Source organism: Streptopelia decaocto (assembly GCF_964273445.1).
Source record: "Streptopelia decaocto genome assembly, chromosome: 6".
NCBI lineage: Eukaryota > Metazoa > Chordata > Aves > Columbiformes > Columbidae > Streptopelia > Streptopelia decaocto.
In genome coordinates, this window is record NC_138660.1 from 2,229,737 (window position 1) to 2,248,270 (window position 18,534).

At 48.5% G+C, this 18,534-nt stretch overlaps 1 protein-coding gene across 4 annotated transcripts in view; it reads left to right on the plus strand.

The window, feature by feature from the left end:
• The window catches only part of SCHIP1 (schwannomin interacting protein 1), a 47,730-nt gene extending 30,017 nt beyond the window's left edge, over positions 1-17,713 (plus strand). For 2 of the 4 annotated variants that reach the window (XM_082055325.1, XM_082055326.1), the window contains exons 3-8: positions 12,425-12,543; positions 14,348-14,465; positions 15,340-15,537; positions 15,890-16,013; positions 16,306-16,399; positions 17,078-17,713. In XM_082055325.1, the coding sequence (XP_081911451.1) occupies positions 12,425-12,543; positions 14,348-14,465; positions 15,340-15,537; positions 15,890-16,013; positions 16,306-16,399; positions 17,078-17,129 (705 nt within the window). In that variant the 3' untranslated portion in view covers positions 17,130-17,713. Of the gene's footprint in view, positions 1-1,443; positions 1,588-8,549; positions 8,907-12,424; positions 12,544-14,347; positions 14,466-15,339; positions 15,538-15,889; positions 16,014-16,305; positions 16,400-17,077 lie in introns of those variants that run through there. The other 2 variants (XM_082055328.1, XM_082055327.1) reach the window with 2 other exon arrangements.
• Positions 17,714-18,534: the final 821 nt, after the last annotated feature.

The following is an 18,534-nucleotide window of genomic DNA, read 5'->3' on the forward strand; positions in this document are numbered from 1 at the left end:
CGACTTCATCCTCTCTTAAAAACTTGTGAAGAATATTTATGAATGATACCTAGATCTTTTTAAACCTCCACTCCTGTAGGGGAGAGGGTGTTGGGGAGGAGTGTTGGAGCCGAGGCAGGTCTGGGGGTTTTTCTCCATCCCAGCTGCACGGGAACTTGCGGGACTTTCCATCCGCCCACGGCTGCTCCGGCCGGTTTGTGCGGGTGAGAAGCTGGGAAAGTTGGGGGAGCAATGCTCCTACAATGGCCTTTTTTCCTAGAGGCACAGCTGGTGCGGGGAATCAAATCCGAGATGGCCTGTGAGCAAGTGCTTCTGGGTTTCAGAGGCATGTGGGTTTCTGAGCGCAGCCACAGCTGGCTGCGACTGGGAGCAGAATAAAGCTCTTGTTGACTAAGCAAGGAATGGGGGCTCTTGAAATTGCGAGCCAAAGCTGGACGCTTGCTTGAGCTTCACGCCCTTCTCTTTGGAGAAATTTGATTAGAGAAGGACCTGTTGTGGTGGGAGAGGGTGTTGGGGTGAGCACAGGTGTTGCCTCCATCCAGGCACAGACTGGAATTTCATAGAATAGAATAGTTGGGGTTGAAAGGGACATTCCCAGCTCCCCCAGTGCCCCCCCTGCCATGAGCAGGGACATCTTCACCAGCCCAGGGTGCTCAGAGCCCCGTCCAGCCTGGCCTGGGATGTCTCCAGGGATGGTTCAGCCACCACCTCTCTGGCCAACCTGGGCCAGGCTCTCACCACCCTCAGGGCAACAATTCCTTCCTCCTGTCCAGTCTGAATCTCCCCTCCTTTAGTTTAAAACCATTGCCTATCTCAACAGGCCCTGCTGAAAAGCCTGTTCCCATCTTTCTTACAGGCCCCTTTTAAGTACTGTGTACAAAACCAGGTCACATCTCTGGTTGGGGTGCCCAAGCAGGTGCTGTGGCAGAGTCTCCGCATTCACCCCCGCTGCAGGGTGCGGGTATAATTAGCTGGAAATGTGGGGCAGAGCCTTTTCCAGCAAAGATCGCGTTACGTTTCTGCGGCAGAGGGTAAAGGGAAGGGATCGTGCGGCTCCCATTGAGCGGCTCCGTGTCTCGGGGAGCCGCGATCCATCGGGATCCGGTTCAGCTGCGAGCGGCCCCGGTCGGGCAGCAGGCGCTGCCGCAGCCGGGGGCGGGCGGGGGGGGCCGAGACTGCGGCTGCCGCTGCAGCATCGCCCCGGGGCCGGGCGGGGGGTGGAACTTCCAGCCGTAGCGCAGTGTCTGCAGGGGGGTCATTTATATTTTTTTGCCCCAGCCTTCCCCCGAGCCCCCCCGCTCTTTGTGCAGCCGCCGCCGGGGGCGGGACCGGGTTCCCCCCCTCCGTGCTCCGCCGGGGCCGCCGCTGCGCAGGAGCAGCGCGGCAGCATCCATCTTACCGGCTGGCCGGGCTCCCAGCTCCTCCTGCCCATCCTCCTCCTCCTGCCCATCCTCCTCCTCCTGCCCATCCTCCTCCTTCTTCCCGTCCTCCTCCTCCTCCTCTTTCCCCGCCGGGGCCGGAGACCCCGCGGGGCGGCGCGGCGGATGATGCACGGAGATGGTCCACCAGGAAAACTGCTCCTACCAGGTAAGGGGGGAGCGCGGCCTGGCCCCCCGTTCTCAGCTGCACCCCCGCTCCCAGCCGCCCCCGCCCCGCCGCCGCCCCCGGGGGCCGGGGGGTGCGGGCAGCCCCGACGCGGCTTTAACCCGGGGGTCCCCAGGCAGCGGGTTGGGAGCAGCCGGGGTGGGGAGAAACGGGGCTTTTGTGCCCGCCATGTGATGCTGGGGAGCGCCGGGGATGCGCTGGCCCGAAGGGGCGGCCGAGGGAGGGTTTGGCAGCTGCTGCCTGCACCCTGCCTGCTGCCTGCACCCTGCCTGCACCCTGCCTGCTGCCTGCACCTTGCCTGCTGCCTGCCTGCTGCCCGCACCCTGCCCGCACCCCACCGCCTGCCTGGATGAAACTGCTCCGCGTAAGTGAGCGAGCTGCTGTTTTGCTTTTCTGAAGTTGCCATCGGAGAGTGATGTAAATTTCAGAGTAAATAGACTATTTCACTGAGAGCGATGTAAATTTGAGAATAAGTAGGATATTTCGCCGTGCTTTCTATATCGAGGCGTGAGAGCTGAGCCCTGCAAGATGGTTGTTTTCAGATGCAGCCCAGTCGTGGTTTGTGCTGTTCTACTAAATAATCCGTGCGATGGGTTTGGGGATGAGCATTTCCCTCTCTCAGCATCCCTGGGGCCTGGCAGCAGTGCTGGGGACAGCAGCACTGACAACAGCAGCACTGACAACCGTGTTTGCTGAGCAACAGAGAGATTATTTCAGTGGGGCAAATGAGAGCTTGGGGTGGGCTGTTATTGGGGCTTCATTTTCCTCTAAAGAGAAGATGGGTGCCGCTGGGTGCACCTGCACGGGAAATGGCACGTTTAGGGCTGGATGGCACAGCTGAGCTGATAAATGCACAAACGCTCATCCATCCGCAACAGCGATGCTGAGAACTGCGTTTGTGTACGTGCCGTGGAGTGTGTTTAGCAAAATACCCAGCAGGCATTCCCAGCAGTGGGGCTGGAACCCCCAGAGATGGGGCTGGAACCCCCAGAGATGGGGCTGGAACCCCCAGAGATGGGGCTTTGCCCAGGACATCCTCGGTTTCCCCCAGCACCGCCTTTAATTCAAACTTCAATCTGCATTTTAAGACAAAATATATTGCAAAATATATCGTGAAGGGAAAGATACCAAAACATACATATGTACAGAGAGAAGAGTTGAAAAGATTTTTTCACTGGATGTTTTCAACCTAGGAAGTGCTTCTGGCAATGAGTTTCCAATTTTAGCTCCTTCGCAAGAAAAAATCCTGTTGGTTTTTTTCAGCCTCTGTTTCAGGGGACCTGATTTTTCTGCAGCCCAGAGCCTGTTGCTCTCCAGTGCCTTAATAAATGGTGTCATTGTTTGCGCAGAGCGGATGTTTTCCCCCTGTACCCGTCGGAACGCGAGGGTTAAAGGTTGCGCATTGTTGGGCGGTGGTGGCGGGTCCGGGTCGTGCCGGGGTGGGCGAGCGGTGCCGGTGCCGATGCCGAGCGATGCGGCACAGGCCTGGCGCACATCCCTGCATCTCAATGCGCCGGGCTCGCTGCGACGGCAGCGCGCTTCATCCGCTTTCATCTGCTCGCTTGTTTAGGAATTGCTTCCTCTCCTCCAAACCCGTAAATATTAGAGTGAAAAAAGTCGTGAGAAAAGGGCTTTCAAATGAAATCTGTTTTGAAACCTTCCTATGACACTGCAGGGATTAGGAGCAACCCCAGCCTCCCCCCCCCAAACCCATTAACCTAAAGGCCAAGTTTTAATCCCTTTGTGGCCGGCAATCCCGGGTTTGGGATCAGGCTGGCGGGCAGCGATGACAGGATTGTGGTGGCTGCCCGGGGAGGGCAGGGTGGCAGCGTGTAGCTCTGCTCCCCTCTCGCACCCCTGTTTTTTTGAAGCTACTATATAAATTAAAATCAAACTGAATAGAGGAACAAACCAACGCGTGGGGAAAAACTTGAAAAGGTGTTTGTTTTGGAGAAATCCAGCAGAAAAGCTCTGATGTGCCCATGTCACAGCTGGGACATCAGCTCGGCGGTGGGGACACGGGACGGGGCACAGCACAGGTGGGTGTGAGGAAGAGGAGGGTATTTCGGTTGTATGTCGTGCTTCACCTCAAAAGTCCTGTTTCATACCATAAATGAGTTGGCACTGCTGGTCTCTGGAATTCGGGTGGCCAAAGGTCCTCCTGGGGTTTTGGTTGTGGCTAAGTCAGGTTCATCGCTTTGAATTTAGGCCAGGTCCAGGAGGTCCCAGCATCTGACATCTTCCCTGTGGCTGCGTCCAGGAGTCATGCACACTTTGTGCCAAGTATTTTTTCCTTTAGTTATTTCTCTTTTCCTGTTTATACTGATTTATTTTCCCATGCCAAACATATTGCTTCTACATTTTGACAAGAGAAACGTCAGCTCTTGCACAGTGCATAACGTTCTGGGAGGTCCTGAGCTTGGGCAGAATCAAAGATCAGCCTGCAAATCCAGGCCTCAACGCAGAAATAAAGGTTTTATTCTAATGTGTGTATTAGCAGCGCTTTACTGGCCTGCAGCCTTAGCCAGTGCTTAGTTTGCTTTGTAAATTCTTATTTTCAGCGTTGCCTGACAAGTCCATCTTTGCCTGGAGCGACACGGGGCTCTTGGGGCTGTTGCCGGCTTCTTCTCTGTTTCTTCGCCACCACTGTACAAGTGGGGAGTCTGACCAGATTTACATCATCTCCTTGGGTTGATTTCTGATGTATTTTAAAAGCAGAGAACCCCCCGGTGCCCCTGCCTAAGGCAGGAGCCTCCAAACAGGCAGTTGCCCATGGGAACCAGTTTTGGCTCCGGGCGCTGGCATCGGTGGCGGGCTGAGCTATCTGCTGGCGGGAGGGTCGCTCTGGAGATGTCCCCAGTCTTTACACGTGCAAAGCAAATTAAACAGGAAAGAAAAAGGAAATCTGATGTGAAAAATGAGATTTTGTGTGCTTAGAAGTAGTTTCTTAGGCAGGTTGGGGCATGGGGTGCACCCATCTCAGCACCCCCTGTTCTCCTTGGGCCTCGTCTGGGCGCGTTCTTGACTCTCGGTTCCTGGGGTCTTGCTGAGCACCCAACCATAAAAGTTGGGCCAAAAAAATAACAAGTTTAAAATATGAAATGCTCATTTAAAAAAAAAAAAAAAAAAAAAGGTTTATTTTGTTTGGTATCTTCAGGGTTTTGTAGGCTTTTGCGGCATGTAGAAATACCAGACTGTCATCATCTTTTTCACTGAAGTGAATACAGATTCTCATGGCAGAGTTCAACCCTAAGAGCCTTGGAGAAAGCCTCAAATGCCACGAAGCCACCGCGGAGCGCTGGCCTGGCCTCTCGCCCGCGGCTGCCGGGGCGATGCTGCCGCCTGGTACGGCCTCGGCTCGTGTGACCCTGCATCCCAAACCAGTTACAATACAATAAAATAAAGCTCGCATTGTAGAGAGCTGAGGCTGAAGGCTTTCTTGTTTAGATGGAGAATAAATGGGAAAAAAAAGCTCTGCAAAGTAGTTGGAAAGCATTTGGTGTGTTGAAGCTCAGGGAAGCATCATCAGATGGAGGACGTGGTCCATCTCATCCCTAAATTTGCAGGGGTTTGTTGTCGGTGCCTTGTCCTGGCTGCGGTGCGCTGGGAGGATGCTGTGCTGTGAAGAGACTCTCTGAAAAGATTTATTCTGGCCTTTGCAATAAAATAATGGTTTCATGAAGTAGTTCTGGCAACTTGAGATGTGTGTGAATCTGGAAGTCACCTCGAAGCCCTGGCCTGAGCGCCTCATTGCCGTGAACATGGGTTTGGTAGGGGTGTGCTCAGAGTGCTGTCAGGATCCTGCTGGGAATTTAGGGGTTTTATCTGCTAACTCAGTAACCAGCGGTGTTTGGGATCCCCAGCAGAACAAGGGATGGTTTCCTCCCCCAACATCAACTCAAGCGAGCGTTATGTATGCACAGTAGAGTTAAATTTAGCTGCTTGCTTGTCCGTAAGCACTCGGTGTGTGGTTAAAGCACATAAAACTTGATGTGTCCTATTTCCTCGCCGTGTTTCAGGGTGACTTGAGTGCTGCTGTCCCCAGCCTGTGTGTTCCCAACGGCACAGGTGCTCCTGCCATAGGGACACCCCAGCTCACTGGCCCCATATACGCCCGTTCTGAGCTTTCCCTCCACACTATAAAAACCAAACAGTGCTGAGGTGGCCATGGCCACCTCTCCCCATGCCAGCGTTGCCATGGGCTGCTGGAGGAGCTGTGGTGGTGACCGTGGCCACGGAGGCCAATCTCCTTCTGATGTGATCTGAAGGATCAGATGGTATCCGGGGTGCGTTGGGAAAAGTGTGACCAGCAGGTCGAGGCAGGTTTTCCTCTCCTGCTGTGCCCTGGAGGCCCCATCTGGAGTGCTGGGACCAGTTCTGGGCTCCCCAGTTTAAGAAGGACATGGAATTACTGCAGGGAGGCCAGTGGAGGGCTGCGAAGGTGATGAGGGGTCTGGAGTATCTTTCTTATGTGGAAAGACTGAGAGAGCTGGTGCTGTTCAGCCTGGAGAAGGCTGAGAGGAGACCTTATTTATCCTTATAAATATCACAGGGATGGATGCCAAGAGAATGGACCAGACTCTTTTCAGTGGTGCCCCATGATAGGATGAGGGGCAATGGGTACAGGTTGAAACACAGGAGATTCCATCCAAATATGAGGAGAAGCTTCTTCACTTTGAGGTACCAGAGCCTGGCCCAGGCTGCCCAGGGAGGTTGTGGAGTCTCCTTCTCTGGAGACATTAAAATCCACCCGGACATGATCTGTGTGATCTGCTCTGGTGACCCTGCATTAGCAGGTGGGTTGGACTGGATGATCTCCAGAGGTCCCTTCAGCCCCAGCCATCCCGTGATTCCGTGAGGCCCTGGCTAGCGATGCCAACGTGGAGTGTCCCTTGACAGCTTTTTTGTTTGTTTAAACCCTCTGTGGACAACAGACGGGGTGTGTGTTGGAAGCAGAGGCCGGTTGCCAGAGGGATGCTGTTTGTCGGGCAGGTCAATGCAGAGCTGCCCGTGGCCTTGTGCACCAGGTGGGGAAACATCAAAGGGTGTTTCCTGTGCTGAGACAGCCACAAAATTCATTTATCTTGTGGTTTTGATTGCCAGAGTTCAAATGGGCCTTTGCTAATGGGGAGATGCCCCTCCCAGGAGTGCAGGGTTGGGTCTGGTCCTGGCCACCAAGAAGGGCACCCAGTGATGGTGATGGGGGTGCAGGGGCTCCCAGCTGTGCCTCTTAACCAGTTTGGGTTTCTCCTGTTGCCTTGAGCGAGGCGGCTGCCGGCAGCGGGGTTTTCATTGTAGGCTGAACCCGGCTCTGTGGGATCCACTCGGGGGATGCTGGTCCTGGAGCATCCCGGCTACCGAGGACAGGGGCCATCTGACCTGAAACCAGCGATAAAGCAGTTTTTAAAAATGTGGGTAAAAAGTGCTAAATGTATTTTTGTTAAACTGTGTCGCTTCCCGCCCGTAGGGGTGACGCTGAGGTCAGTTTGCATGGGGGTGGCTTTCATGTGGCATGTGATTGTTCAGCATCAACCCCCCATGTGTTGAGCACCATGGGCACAGGAGTCGGGCTGGGGTCCCCAGGTCAGCCGGCAGAGGAGGAGATGCAGGGACATCCCCTCCGATGGACAAGGGCGTGCGGTGACTTGTCCCAAATCGGAGGGGGAGCGTGTGGCAGGTTGCGGGGTCAGCCCCCCCAGCCCTGGCCACCACATCCTTCCTCTTGGGCTATGGGATTTGTATGCATTTTCTCAGATTTATTGTGTCAGGATCAATCCCCACGGCCGGGAGAGGAAGTTAATTTAGCAACAGCAGGAAAGGACACAATGAGTCAGTGGTGGAAGGGAACTAAAAATAATGAAATATCAAGAGAACAACTTTGTTTCTTTTGGGAATTACAGTTACAAGGCAGCATCCTGGGACAAGAACAGGATTAAACAACCCTGTTTATTAACACTGTTTTTTCCTGAAACTTCAGAGTCCAGTAATGCTGCGATGCATAATTTGTGTGTTGTTAGAGCTGATAATCTAACTAGAACATGCATTTTGGGTGAAATGATGTCAGCATGACTCGGATATATCATTTAAACGTGTAAAGTTTGCAGCACTGTTATAATTATTAATCTAGCATGCGGCACGGTTGTGTCACACCAGAAATCAGTGCCGTTGTTGCTGGCGTGCCGTGTTTTGAGGCTCACTGAGAAACCTTGGCATCAGTCCCAACTTTCTGAGGGTTCCCTATAGAAACGGCTGCCCCGAGCGGGTAATCTCTGCATCTCACTGCCCACCCGCAGCTGATTGGGAGCAAACATTTTGATGGGATCTCAGCAAGGACCGAGAGGGATTTTGCAGGGCTGGGGAGCAGCAGCTGTGTCTGGGAAGCCTGGATCTCCGGGCAGGACAGGAGGCACCAGCTGGAGCTGTCAGGGGTGCAGGTTTGGGGGCGGCAGAGCCCCCTGGGAGCTGGGGCTGGGGTGCTCAGCCACCCCCAAACAGCAACCAGGCAGTGTGGGGTTGCCCAATCTCTGCAAGCCCACGAGACGGGTGGCAGGTTAAGGCCAAATGCCTTTTTGCACTCTTGGTTAATTCCCCTTTTTTTTTTCTTGCACCTGAAAAAGCTACTTTAGCCAAGAAATAGCTCCCTGGGGGCCTTCCTGGTGTTTTTCTTGTAAAGAGCGAAAACAAAACTTCATCTTTGTGGTTGACTTTGCTGTGACAGCCCATCCTGGAGCAGCCGTGCGAGGGCTGGGGACCACCTGGCTTCACCGCCCCGGCCGCTGGGCTTTAATTGGGATCGCTCCCAGGCTGAAAACCCCGCAGAAAACCTCTGGCTGTGACTGCGCCCGCCGGGCTTGGATTTTTGACATCAGACACCGGGTTTTTTCCTGCCCTTGTGTAGCCGGCAAGTGCTCGGGGCTATTTTTATCCAGCGCTGGCAGTGGCTGGAGGAGGACGCGGCTTCCCTGGGCTCCCTCATCAGCTGGCCGGGGCTCCGGCGCTGCCTTGACTTTATTAGGGAAAAACAAGGTGCTGCGGAGCGACCGGGCGGCGAGAGGGGCCGGGGAAGCGTCCCGGAGCGGGGGCTGCCGTGGGTTTTGGCTCCGGGACGGGTTCTTGATCCCATGGTGCCGACTGAAGAGCGGAGGAAGGACTGAGATGCTCCGGCGGGAGCGTCGGAGCGGCCACGTGAGGACCCGGGAGCCAAGGAGATGAGTCGGGAGGGTGATGATGGCATGGGTGATGTCATGGGTGACGTCATCAGGAAAGCAGCCGCGCCGGCCGGGGAGGGGAGTTATAAAAAGGTAAGGGACAAAAAGGAGCTTTTTTTCTGCCACCAGTGGGGGGACAGGTCAAAACGTGCCCAACACCCTCCCCAGGGACATGGGATTTGGGTGCCAGAGCAGGGGAGTGCCTGGCGATATTTAACCACTGCAGGGCAGCAAACCTGCCTCCCCACGTGATTCCATATCACTTGGTGATAAAGAAAATGTGAAAGAGATGTTTCCAAATGCCTTCTCGTGCCTCGAGACCCCTGGGGTTTAAAGCAATTTGCCACATGGCTTGAGATCCGTAAGTTTGACTTGATTTTGCATTTACCAGCAAATCCCCCGTGAAGAAAAAGGAGATAAAAAAAACATAGACTCTGTGGTTACAATTTTGTTTTGTAAATCCAAGAGTAGCTCTTGTACTTCACAGAGATCACATGAGGCGCTGCCTATGGCTCTGGAACTTTAAATATAGTAATTGTCTGTGGCTGGTAATGACAGACCCTGGCAAAAATAGCTTGGGTGGCTTGGCCGTGTCCCCGCGGGGCTGGGCAGGGGCTGTGTGCCCTGGTTGGTGACAATGGATGTCCCTGGTGTCCAGCATCCCCCAGCATTGCTGCATCGTGACCCGGTGGCACTGCCCAGCGGGACGGGGACCTGCCGGAGTGTTGGTGGCACCTGTTAATCTGTAATTCACGGTGTAATTAGACTTTTCCCTCTCCAAACCAGCACGCCTGGGGTTTGGTCCGGGTTCGGTCCCATTGGTCCAACTCCAGAAGTGCCATCAGGGGTCTCGGAGCACAATGAAGAGCCTGGCAAGTCACTGCTGCACCTCAGCACCAAATAAATCTTCCGTGTGCAGTTTTATGTGCTATTTTGGGTGATGTCTGTAACGAGTAAAGCTGCTGGTACATGTGCCTGTGTGCTAAATAGTGTGGAGAGGTACTTGGTGAAAAGAACAATCCAGCTACCACTTCTGAAGGGACAGAAATAACGTAGTATGGACTGGATGACCTTTGAAGGTCCATTCCAACCCAGACTATTCTGCAATTCGATGACTTTGCTCCGTTTCCTAGAAAACTGCAGAACTCTTGTGCCCACTGCCCTGGGCTCCATCCCGCATGGGGTCGGTCAGGACCTCTGGCATCAGCAGCGCCGTGTGCCCTGGGGATGGGGTTTTGCGGGAGGAAGGTGGATATCGGATGAATTCTGTCTCTCGACCAAAAATGTGGCGTATTTTGGTGTCAAAGTGCCGCAGCGCGTCGGGGTCTGGTCGCCAACACGTGTCGGAGGCGGGTGGCGAGGAGCACAAATGATCGTGTATAATCTGCAAACACCAGAGAGGTGGTTGCGGTAGATTTATTATATAAAGAGCAATAATTACAGCAGGGAATGGAGCTGGGGAAATGGCGGTGGGGAAGGTCTGAACCTCTCCTGGCAATTTCCCTTTGCCGGAATGGTTGTGTAAAGCGTTTTCCACGTGGGCGCTCGCAGCCATCCCCTGACATTGTGTTTTTATCCGTGTGCTTAACCAAAGGCAGCTGCTGACCTTCCGAATTGGTAACAAGGAAAACATCCGCCCAAAACTGTTTTGCCTTAAAAATTAAAAGCAGCCTTGTGTTCAAAATAATTGTTTGAACCAAACTTTGGCTGCCCCCTCTTTCAGAAACAGGTGCATTTCTTTGATCCAGGGCCAAAAATAAAATGTTTAAGTAACATGGGTTTATATTTTGCTTGCTAACACCTTTGCGTTTTGAGTATTTGATGCATTATTTTTTATATATCAAGTCAGTATATTTGATAGGTGAAAAAGCACTTGCAATTTGCCTTCTCAATGTATAGTTTTCAGTACCCAACTTAGGATGTAGAATGCAGCTGTTGGGTGATTTATCTAAAGCCTAAAGTCCAGTTCCCTTAGGTATATTATATTTCTTAGTAACTGTTCCCTATATTATAATAACAACAAATAACACTCTTGATATCTTTACGGTCATTAGCCCATGTCTGGTTTATAAAAGGGGATATTCTGGGCTCAGTCCTGGGACCAGTATCATTTAGTATCCCCAGTAATGACCTGGTGGGGAGAACAAATTGTGCATTGATTCAATGTATAGATGTCAAACTGGGGGCAGTTGTGCCTCGGTAGGAAACGGAGCAAAGTTTGCAAAGATCTGGAGAGACAGCCCCACCTGAAATATGTGGAAGTGTGCCTGGATTTATATGTATTTTGATAAAATAAGGGTAATTTTTAGCGCACACAGCGTAGGGAGATGCCCACATGCATCATGAGATGGGCAGCACAAGGAACCGGTGCAGGCGACCCTGATTCTGCTTTCAGACCATTAAAAATATATATTTCTTACTCCTTTTTCCTTCTTTTTTTTTCATTGTGCTGCCTTACCCAGCACAACTGCCTGTTTTTCCCTCTAAATCTGCAAACGGCCTCTGCATGATGGAGGCATCGATTACCAAGACCTGAAAGAACAAAGCAGAAAAACATTCTTGAGTGGTCTGGGTAGAAATTCAGGAGCTCAACCCAAAAATTCAATACCACTTGATGCCCTGGAGGGCTTTTTAATATTTCAAATTAAAGGAGTTAGGTTACACACGAAGTATGTGTTTTGGTAAGGGATTGACAATATAATGGGCAGTGTGATAACGTAATGTATGTAGTCAGCACTTTAGTTTGAATTAAATTATTAGCTACTTTAAGCTAATGATTTACATTTTGTTATATCTCACTTTCCTGGATCAAAAAGGTGCTTTATTTTTAGTTAGGTAAAATATGGCAAGCGCAGTTATATTAATTCATGCCATTGAAACAGCCCATGCTTGCCTGCTGTGTCTTATTTTGTTGCCTATTCTTGATTGGGTATTATGTGTTATTTTAAAATGAAATGTTTGCGGGTTTCACAATGTTCTTTCTATCAATAACTTGCCTCCTGGTGTCAGCACTGGCACATAATCCATTAGTGACAGACCTGGGATAATACTGGTGCTAATTTTGAGCCTAGATCTATGATCTGCATTTATTGCACATTGATTACACAGTCATCTCCATAATCATTGATTGGTGATTAATTTCAAAACACTTTGTAGCTTGCTCCTATTAAAAATATATGTGTATATCTATAAATAAGTTTTTAAAACTGGATAATTTGGTGGCAATGGTTAAAAATACATCTCAGAGGACGTTGGTAGAAGGATGGTGAGGTTTTGGAGGCTGCTCAGGCAGGTGGAAGATGATGATGAAAGTGTCATCTCGGTTGTATATGGATATAGGTGCAGATATCAGTGTATATATTTGATATATATCAGATGTATACATGAGTGTGTGTGTATGTAGTTGTATAACCATCAATATGTGGAGAGAGAAAGAGATGCAGATGGGCCTCCGTGTTGGGATGGGCAACGTGGTCCACCCAAGCCTTGAAGACAGCTTGGAGTTGTGTTGGCCATCACGACCACAACGTTGGGGCTGGTGGGACAAGGCTCCTTCCTGTACACTGGCACGGCCAGCGGCTTCATCCTCTCTTCTTGCCCTTCCCTTTCAGGCCCAGAAGAATGAGCGCGAGTCCATCAGGCAGAAGTTGGCTCTGGGCAGTTTCTTCGACGATGGCCCCGGACTGTACACCAGCTGCAGCAAGAGCGGCAAGCCCAGCCTATCCTCACGGTAAGCCAGGCGCCTCGAGCCCAGAACCTCGCTGGAGCCTGAAAAGTATGAGATGCCTCCAGTGGGACATCCCGAGACCTTCCTTTCATTGCATCCCTCGGTTTTTGCTTGCAAACATATTATTGACTTGTCCCTGCAACCATATTCTCGAGTTGTCCTTGGTTTAGATCGTCTTGTGCTCCGAACGCAATAATTGTGTGTTATGTAAATAACTCTAAATAATAAGCGGGAATATTAGTTTAAAACTGTCGAGAAGTGATATTTGGATGCTCAGGGGATAAAGGAAATGAGCTGAAGTTTACTGAGTTAGGTTTCCTTCAGCTTTTCATTGAAGGTCTCTGTCCTGAACAGAACGTTGCCTTTGGACTTGGGCAACCAAGACCAAAAACAGTGCTGGAAGTATCATGAATTTACAACTGGAGTTATTTTCTGGAAAATAGCTGGTTAATTTTTATTTTCCAATGAGTTCTTTATGTTGAGTTGCAAAATACTGAGGATTTTAATGCCTGGTTTAATGCCAGATGCACATGTCTGTAGCATGGCAGACATTGGGAGTGAAGATCTACCTGTTGCCATGGTGTGGGAGAATCAGTAAAGAGTCTTAGAGAGGCATAAAACCAGGAGGAATGCTGTTATTACACCAGAGAGGTACAATTGTGAAATTAAATTGAACTGCAAGTCATTTGAAAGGGAAAACAGTTTTGCTCTGTGTAGTTACAGCTAAACCAGGAGCCGCTATCTTGTAATTATAGCGCGGGTCTAATTAACGCTGCGTGGCAGGCTTTGGCAGCTGTGCCACGAGAAATTACCAGCTGTACCTGAACGCTTTGGCGTCGCATTAATATTTATAGTCCTGGAAAAGCATTACTATTAAACACTGCTTGGTACAGGAACCTTTGCCGGACCATCGGTGTCATTTTTGTGCTTGCAGAGGAAACAAAACTGTGCTTGCATATGAAATGTGAAGTTGAACCAGGGGCGCATCCTGCATCCCAACATGGGTACCTGCGTCTGAGCCCCGCAGCTTAAAAGCTTGTGCGGAATTAGAGAATTAGGGAATAGTTTGGGTTGAGGGGACGTTCCCAGCTCCCCCAGTGCCCCCCCTGCCATGAGCAGGGACATCTTCACCAGCTCAGGGTGCTCAGACCCCGTCCAGCCTGGCCTGGGATGTCTCCAGGGATGGTTCAGCCACCACCTCTCTGGCCAACCTGGGGTTTCATCACTCTCAGTGTAAAAAAAAAATTCAATTATAAATGCAGTCTATTTTGCGGTAATAGTGGCTTAAGAAATTGCACTAAAATAAATGAAAAAATAAGAGTTTGCTGTCTGTAAGTACCAGTATGAACCACCCCATTGGGATTGAGAAATAACAGGCAGCAGAATGTGGGGGGGGCTCGCCCTGTCTTTAGCAGGTGGTTCTTTTATATAATAATATTTTTATATATTATTTACCTATTTTATATATCAAAATATATTTGTATCTATTTATACATGAAATATAGAATATATATATGTATGCTTTTATTTCATGTAATAAGACAGCTACCCTGATGACAAAATCTCTGCAGCGTCTTGGCAATTCTGAAGTTCATCAATAGGTGGTGGTAGAAGCGTTTTCATCAGCCAGTTTCCAGTCCCAGTCTAAAACTGACGCTGGGAAATGGCAGCACTGGGAGTGTGGTGTCCTGCACGGCCTTTGTGGGGGGGGACACAACCATCTTCTTGGAACAAAAAGTGAAAATATTTCTATTTTCCTTCAGCCCAATAACCAAATCGGGATAACGACTCCCTTTTCCTCCCACAGGTTACAAAGTGGGATGAACCTGCAGATTTGCTTTGTGAACGACAGCGGCAGCGACAAGGACAGCGACGCCGATGACAGCAAGACAGAAACCAGCCTGGACACGCCGTTGTCGCCCATGGTAGGTCTGGAAATGGAAATGGAAAAAGAACTGATCCTATTAAAATATAATTGCAACGCCAAACCCCAGAGCAGCATCTCCAGCCACCAGTAAAAGAAAAGCGAGACGCTGAGGGGCAAATCTGGTGAATATAGAGCTGCTGTAGCGCAGATGCCTTCGCGTGAAGGTGTTTTCCTTCCTCCTTCCTTCCTCCCTTTCTTCTCGGCTCTGATAATTATCAGGGCAGTAATGAATATGAAGCGGTATCAGCTCCCACCAGCTTTCCTCTCCTTTCTTTTCCTTTGTGAATATAACACCACAGTCTCAGATGTTTTCTTCCAGCTTAACCAGACTGTCCCTTCAATGCCTATTGATCTGGTTGGCTCCTCTTTCCATTTAAAGTTCACAAGTTGCTATTAATAGTCAAGGGGCCCTAGCTGGGAATTATTCTGATTTTTAAAGGTAAACTTGTGGATTTAAAAAAAAACAAATCTGTGCTATTCACCTTCTCTGTAGAAATGGTGCCACTCATAAGTGCACAAAACTACAGCTGCCTGGGTTTAGTATGGAGAGTGTTGGTCTCCCAAGTAAAAAGCAACAGGATGAGAGGAAACGAGAGGAAAGTTGTGCCAGGGGAGGTTGAGGTTGGATGTGGGGAACAATTTCTCCCCCAAAGGGCTGTGGGGCATTGGAACAGGCTGCCCAGGGCAGTGCTGGAGTCACCATCCTGGAGGGTTGGACAGACAGACATGAGGTTCTCAGGACATGGGGCAGTGCCAGGGGTTGGACTCAATGAGCTTGAGGGTCTCTTCCAACTTAAATGATTCTATGAAAATATGTAGACAGCAAATGTGTTGAGGTGATGGGGCTGTAACGCTGCATCTCTGCTCCCCAGAGCAAGCAGAGCTCGTCCTACTCCGACAGAGACACGACGGAGGAAGAGTCAGAGTCCCTCGACGACATGGATTTCCTCACCAGGCAAAAGAAACTCCAAGCCGAAGCCAAAATGGCCTTGGCTATGGCCAAGCCCATGGCCAAGATGCAGGTGGAGGTGGAAAAGCAGAACAGGAAGAAATCGCCGGTAGCGGATCTTGTAAGTGGGAGCCGTGGGACGGCGCGTTGGGGAACAGCAGCCCTTCGGCTGTTTGCTTTGGTTGTTGAGACACGTACAGCGGGCAGCGGTGCTTGTAGACATGGGGAGGAGCAGTGGAGATCATCCATCCGGCGGGAGCTGGAGGGTTGACATGGATTGTCAGTCCACCTCTGGTGCTGGTAGAGCTGGGTCAAACGTGGAGATGTTTCAGCTCATTTTTGTACTCTCGGTGCAGCTGTTGCTGCAGGCAGAGGGGGGAATGTGTGCAAAGCAAGCTGCCGCTGGTCAGGAATAGGAGTAATTGGTAAGAAAAATGGAAGAAAATGGTAAAAAACTGAAAATTTCTTTTCAGCTGCCACATATGCCTCACATAAGTGAATGCCTGATGAAGAGAAGTTTAAAACCCACTGATCTAAGAGACATGACTATCGGGCAGCTACAAGTGATAGTCAATGATCTCCACTCGCAGATAGAAAGTAAGTGACGCTTGTTTAATTATTTAATTAAGAAGAGTTCTCTAGGCTGCACATGGGAATGTTGGTAAATACATGATAACACGAGTATACACAGAAGTTGGAGATGAAATTCTCTCCAGGTTTGGCTCCTTCAGCTTTTTTCTTTTCTTTGTGGCAAGGGGGTTCTGGTTTATCCTAGAAAACATTCCCTCCTGGTTCTCTGCACCAGCTGATGTGTGTCGCAGTGGGAAGGGTGATGTATGGGTCTCAATGAGGGGTTCCATCAAACTCCCCTCCTTTCTTCTGTCTTCAGGCTTGAACGAGGAGCTGGTGCAGCTGCTGCTGATCCGGGACGAGCTGCACACGGAGCAGGACGCCATGCTGGTGGACATCGAGGACCTGACCAGGTGAAGGAGCCTCCTCGGGGGGTGTTTCTCCCTCCTCACAGGTCTAGTAGAGGTTCTTTTAGCAGAATTTGGGTACTAAAGCTTTTTGCTGAACAAGGTAAGGGGTTGAGCAGGATGCTGCTCTCTCCACCAAAACAAGAAAGTGAGGCAGTTGGGTTCTGGAGGTGGCTCAGCATCTTTCAAGGGCTCCCCAAATGCAGGTGGTTCATGCTCTTGAGCTGATGTTTCCATTTCCAAACGCAGGTGGTTCATGCTCTTGAGCTGGTGTTTCCATTTCCAAACGCAGGTGGTTCATGCTCTTGAGCTGGTGTTTCCATTTCCAAAGTCTGAGAAAAAAACACCTGGGGAGGAGCGATGCTGCAAACCCGCAGCAAAAATACACACGGCTCACCGCGTCCCCCTTGTGGGGCTGAGCCCTCAGGGCTTGGCTGGTGGGATTTCAAAGTCCCTTAAATATGAACGTTCAATAGCAGATAAAGTGCAGAATGTAGGTGTGTTTCCCAAAGGACTCCATCTCTCAGGCGGGAAGGTGCTCAAGAGCCGGTTTCCTTTAAAATAACGAGTGATGCGCTGCAGAAAGGATGTCAATGCGTTTGTGTTTTTCAGTGTGGTGGTGGCTGTGGTTTGGCTCCCTCCTCCTCGCGCTGTGGTGAATAACGCGGCTCTTCTCCTCCGCAGACATGCCGAGAGCCAACAGAAACACATGGCAGAGAAGATGCCGGCAAAATGAAGCCCCGGAGCAGAGCTCGAGCCAGATTTCATTCTGCTTCTGTGCGTGTCCAAGCGCTGATGCCCACGGCGGCGCCCGAGAAATCCAGTGTTAGTCATTGACCATGTCTGAAGCTTTATGTCCGGTGATTGGCCTCTGCTTCTTAATTTATTTTAATTTTTTTACTCGTGCCACTAAATATCAGGCATTTTAATAATATTATTACAAAAAAAATGTACAGTACTTATAACATTATAAATCATGGGTGAGAAGAGAGGGTAGTTTAACTTTATTTTTGGTTGTTTAGAGATTTTCAGTTGAACGATATTTTACCATTGACTACTTTTTTATTCTTCACTGTAGTTTTAAAATAAAGAAACTGTACTTGACGGTGCTATACAAGTCAAAAAAAATACATGCCTGCCTCGTAGTGAAGTTGTAGCTTTCAGTAATATGTATATTTTAATCAGTTTTCAACATTTTGTGAATGTTGACTACCTGACATTCATTTTTAGATGTGCTATTAACATTGGGTTGGATTCAGAGAGTTACCTTGAAAGTTTTATGTATAAATATGTAAAATAAAAATCTAAAACCTTGTTTCATATGATACGTCTTTTTGTTGCCTGGAGGTCGGGTTTGGTGATGCACCAGTGATGTGGTGCTGGAACTCAGTGTGCAACTCCTGATTTACAGCACCTGAAAGAGCCTTTTTATTTCATTGAACACAGGAAATAACAGAGAGGAGACAGGATTGTTGCAGCATTATTTATTTGTAAGTTCATAATGTATGGACTTACGAGGTTCTTATACAGTAACATTCACTGGGCCCTAACTAACATTGTGACTATTGTCACAATATATATATTATATTTATTTATATATTTTTATATATTGTACATTATATATAATATAATATAATATAATATAATATAATATAATATAATATAATATAATATAATATAATATAATATAATATAATATAATATAATATAATATAATATAATATAATATAATATAATATAATAATATAATAATATAATATAATATAATATAATATAATATAATATAATATAATATAATATAATATAATATAATATAATATAAATTTTATATAAATTATATATATAATATATAACTTTTTTATATATAATATATATTTAGATATATATTATATGTTTTATATATATTATACATATTATTTTTGTATATATGTAAAATATATATATAATATATAGTATATATTTTATATAGATCTATAGATACATATATGTATATCGATTTTTATATGTATCTATATAAAAATAGATATACATATTATATATATATCTATTTTACATAGATCTATATAAAATATATAGAATATATATAGAATATATATATAAAATAGATATCTATACATAAAATGTGTTTATATATATATATA